Genomic DNA, 7,320 nt, shown 5'->3' with positions numbered 1-7,320 from the left:
ATGGCGACAACAAAATTCTCCAATCCGGACTCTCTTGACGTTCTGACGTCAATGGTCAACCAAACGGTACTCCTTTGTCCTAGTAACCCCCTTGCAGTGCTAAAGGCCATATTCTAACTCCCAGTAGCTCATAGAGACCGGCCGCTTTTTTAAAACTGGCGGGTCCATGCAGTCCAGGGCCCAACTCAAGCGTTCAATCCCCACTGCCCACGAGAAGTTTCAGAGTGCTCTAGACAGTTTATCTGAGCAGATAGTAAGCTAGCAGCAGCTTCGAGATTCTGCAATCTGTACTCACCGTCGACAGTTTATTGCCAAAGCCTTCCTTGAACGAGACTACGAGACAGTGCAAGCAAAAAAAGCTGCCCTTCAGCCCGCTGAGGATGTTGTTATGAATGAATCGAACGTGAAAGTTGAACCAGAGGAGGCACCACAGCCTTCTGAACAACCCGTGACCGACGCAGACACCGTCCAGCCCAAGGCCGAGCCAGTTGACGACGCTCTCGCTCCGAAGCCCCAGGTCGACGCAAATGCTAGTCAGCCAAGCGATCAGCCTGTCAAAGCTGAGAAGCCCGAGGAAGATGCCGCTGATGTGCCTGCAGCACAACCCGTTTCTGCGCCAGGCGATTTCAACTTCGATTCCATGCTAGCCGATAATTCTGGGACCAACGCCTTCGACCTGAACCTGGACTTTGGCGATGATGGCGTGGGAAATGACAGTTTCCTGTCAGGCTCTAATCTAGCCAATGCCGCCAGCAATGCCAACAATGGCAATGGGGGAGAAACCAACCAGCCAAGCAATGCTCCAACGGCCTTGCCTGGTACCGAGAACACCCCCGCTCCCGCACAGATGGGAGGGGATGCATTTGATCTTGAGCTACAAAAAGCGGAAGCATTCACTAACCCAGGGGGTACCTCGGGCGAGCAGACGTTTGATGGACAAGGTGGCAGTAATATGGAAGATGTCATGGCACCAGGAGAATCTAGCTTCGACGATCTATTTATGGAGAATGATACTTTTGGGGGAGAAGGAGCTGGAGACGCTAGCTTACTAGATGGGGACGGGTTGGTTAACATCAATGACCTGGATGACAGCTGGTTCACTTGATGGTCCGCGCATCAACGTTGCTCGAGATATGGATCACTACCTTCGCACGGATAGACAAAAGGCAAGCAGCTATATGCTAGTCGGGCGATAACATTTCAAGTAATATGACGAATGTCTGGAACAAACATCATCAATCAAGACGACTGCTTCCTTCTACAATGCAACTTCGGTGTCATCTTCAACTGCCGACCAGACACACTTCTAGAATGGTCAGTGCATTCAATCTGACACCTCGCCAGAGGGAACATTCTCAGTTCTACGATTACCGAGCCGCCAATCGGCAAATCAGACGATCCACCCTGTAAGGGGGTTGGGGATCGGTACCTACCAGGCAACGGAATGACGCAAGGCACTCCGAAAGTGGAGGAATGTACGGACCGGGGCACGGCGGAGCTTATCTCAGTCGGCAAACTGACGTGAAGGCACTCAACTTTAAGCCCGATTAGCTCTTCTGTGTGAAGTGTTGGTCCGGCTTGGCTTCAGTGCAGCTAAGCTGTTTCCTGCTAGTTCGGCCTCGGGATAACTACTGACTGGGTCCTACAAGGAAGTTCAGTTCCAATAGTTTGGTATGGCGATGTTTCTCGTTACACACATAGTATGAAGTCAGTGTGTGGTCCGACGTCAGCCTCCAAATGCCATGAAGTAACTGGCCACTTTTCCTGAGGTGTTCAGAACCGAAGATAACGATCTACATTATGATGCTGCCTATGGGTAAACAGTAGTCCCTGCGTACAAGTAAACAAACGGGGAGTGTGCTGAAGTCAATGTAAAGTCAAGGTTACCCTGTGATGATGTCATCCATGTGATAATGGACTTTGTGTGGAGAACATCATGGGAGCCGGTGTTGATGATCGAGATCGTCTCCAGACTGTCAGCGAGTGGTAAGCTGAAGGCCCGGAAGGTTTATCGCTGACTAAGAGCAGGTGAAATTGTCCGGGCTAATTATCCAATGACTCATAGTAATCTCGATATATCGACGGTGTGGGCTGACAGGTCGATTAAGAACCATCAGAGCCATCTGAAAACTGTACGATATATCTGCGCCTTGAAAGTCTAGACGATTGACTACTCTACCTGGAACAATAAGATATTGCAAGGCATTGAAACGGACAATACTCGGACCTACAGGTGGCGGCGGCGGCGACGGCCACAAACGAATGTGACGGCAAAGGCGACTGTGGAACCGTTCCCGAAATCAGGCCATGGATCTAGAATTAAACTTCTGCATCCCATTCTTCAAATCGGAATGAGAGGTCGGGAATGGTTTTTGGCGACCCGACGGAAGCCTGAAGGGAAAGTTGGATTTTGATTGTATTTACCTGAGAGGCGAAAAGCAGAGAGAGAGAGAGAGGGGAGAAAATGAATTTACCCATGATTCCCCAGGCAAGCAAGGCAAGACAGACCAGACCAGGTCAGCCGGGAAAGGCACACCAAGCCTCAAACTACTCAGAGATTAGTCAAAATCCTTCCCGTCGCGCCCCGATGATATCACCAGCACGGCCAAGAATCCCCGCATTGACAACGAAACGCAACAGCCTCGCAGGAAGCTTTGGGATGTCACGAACTGTGTCCCGGTGGATCTGACCGCCTCATATCCCGGTCTTTCTACTGGGCTTTGATTCCGACTCGACTCTGGAGAAGGAGGGGGGGGGGTGTGTGTGTATGTATGTATGAAGTCAAGGGGACAACTGGCTATCATCCTGATGATCCTGAGCGAAAAGGATAGACATAATCTTATGACCGAGCGAACTTGCTTTGGTCTCTCTTTCTCTCCAGGCTGTGCCGGAATACCCGCTTCTAAAGCCTCAGAGTGCGTGAAATTCGGCCCCCGGGCCCAGCAGATCAGACGTCACTCCCCTCAAGTCATGGCCGAGGCCTGGGCCCCTCTTTTGGCGCTAACGATTCAGCTAGTGAAGGGACAAAGTACCGTTCGAAGATATCTTTAGTCTAGGGTGTTCTTTTCCCTTCGTACCTGAGGACACGAACCGCACCACTGCCCCGTCATCTATCACATGGAAAAGATGGGGGCGAGAGGGCTAGAGAGAGAGAGTAGAGAGATATAACCACACCATCAGTTGAGGCTATGCTGAAGATTGATTGAGCTTGAGAAAGCTCCAGTAGCAAACATTTTGCTAGGATTCGGTCCACAACATCGTAAATCAATATCGGGTCCGATGGATTGACAAAGCGGGTTGAGGCCAGACCTTCCATTGTAGATAATCAGAGTTGGAATAGCTCGAGTAGTTTACCAACGTTGGTGGTCCCCTTCCATGGCGCCCATGTTCGTGCGGAAAGTCTGACCGCGGGTGGAAAAAGATTCAAGGACAGTTTGGTCCCAAGTGGTTCAGCGAGGAGAATGGCCTTCATTGGAGACTTGTCGAAGGCAACTTGCGGATCACCGGATATGACTGAACCTACCGACTTTCCCCCTCCATCCGCGTCATCATCTCTCTGTCTCTCTCTCTCTTGTTCTTCCTCCAAGCCTGGTTCAAGTAGTAGTCGGTTTCCCTTCCTTTCCTCCCCCCGCCTTGTTCTTGCATTTAAGTATCTTGTGCCCAAGGAACTATATCCGCACCGCCTCATTCTTGTCCGTGTCTGTGTTGTCATTGATGTCAATGCTGCCCTTTCGCATGACTTTACCCCCAGTCGATGATTGACCCTTCGATACTTACTTACTCCTAACTCGCCCTACCTGGTCCTCCCCCCAGACACATCCTATCCCATCCCCATTTGGGTCGTCGGTGTTTTTGGCTTTCCCCCCGCATCATCGACCAATCTGGCCTGCTTGACGCTACTGAAAACGGTGATCCCTTCCTTCGCGTTGAACGCTTGATTACTAGGGACTTTACCTTCTGCTGCGCCGCGGTGGACGTGCTGCTCCTTGCGCCGTCGATCATCTCCCAAAACTCAGAAAAACATCCCAATCCGAAAAGAGGCAAAGCAAAGAAAAAAAAAATTCACAATAAAAATTGATTAAAACAAAAAATAAAAATTGATCTAAGGGAAAAGGGAAAAAATAAAACACTACGAAATTAAGGACAGGGAACTGTGACTCCGTCCCAAGGAAAATTCCACTGGTCGCACGACTCACTGCAGCTGGGACTGTGCGTAAGATTCAACCTGAATCTGAATATACTTCTCCACGCCCAGTCTTCCCTCTCTTGACTCCATTTCGGTAAGTCGTCGATTCATCCCCAAAACGTGCTTGCTTCTTTGCTGCTTTTATTTTTTCTATTTTTCCTTTTCCTTTTCCTTTTACCCTTTGACCCTGCTGCATTCCTTTCTTCCCTTTCTCCTTTTACTTCTCTCTCTCTCTCTTCTCCTTCCTCCTATCTTCCTTTGTTACTCTACTTCTTCTACCTTGCGTCTCCCTTAGTGACATCCCTCGCAATATTGGTGTAATCTCTCCCCTCTATACTTCAGCAACCAGCATACTACATCCATCTTGGGTTGCCTCACCTGCGCCTCTCTATATCCGTCTTACCCGTGGTTGAAAATCAGCCTATCCGGACATCCCGCAGTCATCTTTTTGTCTTTCCTCTTTTTTTTCTGTTTTACCTTAGGGTCTTCATTGCGTCTGGCAAATAATGCTCTTCGATTGGTGCTTTACACGATGACGACTCACATCTCCCATCTAGAACAGGATTTATCCGGTTCCGTGACCACTACAACTAGTGCGGTCTCCCACCTTTCTTGTGGCACCCCCGATTCTGTGCCCATCTTCCACAGTCTCTTGAGGTTTCGCTCCGATAATCGTCGGTCTCTAGAAACTTCCAGTGTAGTTGGCGACACTGTTGCGGTCGAACAAGTTCCACGGCCAGGCCATCGGCGGCGCGCGTCCATACTTAGCAAACTGGCGGGTCCGCGGGAAAACGCAAAGCGATTCCTCCGCCTGGGGACCCCTATCCACCCGACTACTACGCTGACGCCACCCACTTCCACTCCCTCAATGCCCGAAACACATCGCCCTCGCCCCGTGTCTGAGATCCTGTTGTCCCCCGATGATGCACAAATGCTTGCCAGCACAGGTTTGAGGACGGGCAGGCTGCGCTCCCACTCTTCGTCGACTGTGTCGGCGTCCCAGCCTTCCCCGATTTCGGCTCAACCGGCAATCCCGGCGGCGGATCCATCGGTGCCGTTTCCCACTCTGCGCAATGAGAAGATCGTGGCGACCGGCAGTGGCATAACGGTTGGTGTTGCGCTCACCGAACCCGTTTTGTTTCTTCAGGGTTATGATCAGAACGATCCCAGCACCAAAAAGTCCGCCATTCTGCGCGGGCAGCTGCATCTCAAAATCACCAAGAGTGTCAAAGTCAAGAAGATCTCCATTTGTTTCCGCGGACATGCCCAGACCGATTGGCCAGATGGTATGTTACATCCCATTGTTTTTACCCCAGGTAGCGTCACCACTAACTCTTTGTCTCATGTAGGGATTCCGCCCAAGAAAGTCCACTTTCACGACAAGAAAGACCTCGTCACACATGGCGTCATGTACTTTAACCATGGAGATACTGCGCTGATGCAAAATGACTACGGCGCGCACTTCTACCAGCACGCCAAACCGGTGACGTCGGTGACGGGCAAGGATGGGCCGACCACCAGCACCCGGGAGTTGCTCTCCAAGACCGGCTCGGCGACCTCGTTGGGCCAGAACGGCCAACTGACAACCAAGGATTTGAAGCGACTGTCCTTGCAATCCAACCATTCGCGCAGTTTGAGCAAGAATGACGCTCCGCCGCCCCCGGTTCACACTCAGCGCAACTACCGGTTGTTTCCCGTCGGTGATTATCTGTATAGCTTTGAGTTTCCCATCGATGGATCTCTCCCCGAGACGATCAAGACCGATCTGGGGTCTGTTCGCTACGACCTTGAAGCGATTGTGGAACGGGCGGGTGCGTTTCGCCCCAATCTGCTCGGTACGTTGGAAGTGCCGGTCATCCGCACGCCAGCAGAGGGCTCGTTGGAGCAGGTCGAGCCGATCGCCATCTCGCGAAACTGGGAAGACCAGCTGCATTATGACATTGTCATCTCGGGGAAGTCATTTCCTCTCGGATCGCAGGTTCCCATCGCGTTCAAGTTGACGCCGTTGGCGAAGGTTGAGTGCCACCGGATCAAGGTGTATGTGACCGAAAACATTCAGCACTGGACTGCAGACAAGAGCGTCCATCGGTTTCAACCAGCGAAGAAGGTGCTGCTTTTTGAGAAGCGGGCGGACTCGGCCAGTACCAGTACCTACCCTGGAAGCTCAATGCGAGTGACGGCTGGTGGCGGCATCGACTGGGACCGTCGCGCGGCTGCTGCGAGGGGCGAGGAGATTGTCGATCGGAACCGGACCAACCTCCTTGGCAATCTCTCCAGCGACGCGGGTGTTGGCCCGACTGAGATGGAGTTCAATGTTCAGCTTCCCAGTTGCCAGGAGATGCGCAACCGGGATGAGTCCCAGCGCCTGCACTTTGACACCACGTATGAGAACATTCAAATCAACCACTGGATCAAGGTATGTTCTACTCCACACCTTGTAGGATTCGCTCGATACTAACGTGTATTAGATTGTACTGCGGCTGTCCAAGGTTGACGAACGGGATTCGGGCAAGCGAAGACACTTTGAGATCTCGATCGACTCTCCCTTCCACCTGCTTTCTTGCAAGGCTACACAAGCGAATATCTACCTCCCCGCATACACTTCGCCCGACTCGGAGCCGCCGCCGCAGGCTCAGGAGTATGAATGTGGCTGTCCGGGGGCGCCGCCGGTCAACAGGAATGGTTCTCGAAACGGCTCCAGCCGGCAGTCGTTGTCTTCTGATCGGGACGAGGTGCCCCTCGGCGGCGCAGTTGCGAGAAGCTTCACTAATGGCTCCGGTGGGCTGGCTCGACCTCCCCAGGCCCATTTGGCGGATGAGCCAACCGATCGACACCCTGCGCCCCGACCGATGCATCTTCTGCGGGCGCCATCATTTGCACCGCCCGCCTTTGAAGATGTCCCGCCACCACCACCACTCGTGACGCCGCCTCCGGAGTATAACTCCATCGTTGGGGACAACGACCGAGAATCGGTGCTGCAGGACTACTTCTCACGGTTATCCTTTTACGAGGAACATGCCGATGATGATCGGGGCCGCGGACGAGTTGATGTGCCTCTCACGCCAGGGGGCCGCGTGAACCGCAGCATGGACGTCCCACGGGAGTGGGTACGTCTGGAGGAGTCGGCCGTCTAA

The 7,320-nt window shown here is 52.4% G+C and overlaps 2 protein-coding genes across 2 annotated transcripts; both read left to right on the top strand.

Annotated features, from left to right (window-relative positions):
• On the top strand, positions 1-1,105 carry AKAW2_30615A (uncharacterized protein; the record flags this gene model as incomplete). The annotated part of the gene is made up of 3 exons (XM_041687149.1): positions 1-66; positions 128-253; positions 305-1,105. The coding sequence occupies 3 exons, from the start codon at positions 1-3 to the stop codon at positions 1,103-1,105; spliced, it is 993 nt and encodes a 330-aa protein (XP_041541062.1).
• Positions 1,106-4,718: 3,613 nt separating this feature from the next.
• Positions 4,719-7,320, top strand: AKAW2_30614A (arrestin C-terminal domain-containing protein; the record flags this gene model as incomplete). The annotated part of the gene is made up of 3 exons (XM_041687148.1): positions 4,719-5,472; positions 5,536-6,602; positions 6,655-7,320. 3 exons carry the CDS (start codon positions 4,719-4,721, stop codon positions 7,318-7,320), a joined length of 2,487 nt encoding a protein of 828 aa, XP_041541061.1.

This window comes from Aspergillus luchuensis, chromosome 3 (assembly GCF_016861625.1).
Source record: "Aspergillus luchuensis IFO 4308 DNA, chromosome 3, nearly complete sequence".
Classification (NCBI taxonomy): domain Eukaryota; kingdom Fungi; phylum Ascomycota; class Eurotiomycetes; order Eurotiales; family Aspergillaceae; genus Aspergillus; species Aspergillus luchuensis.
This window is presented reverse-complemented; position numbering and strand designations above follow the sequence as displayed.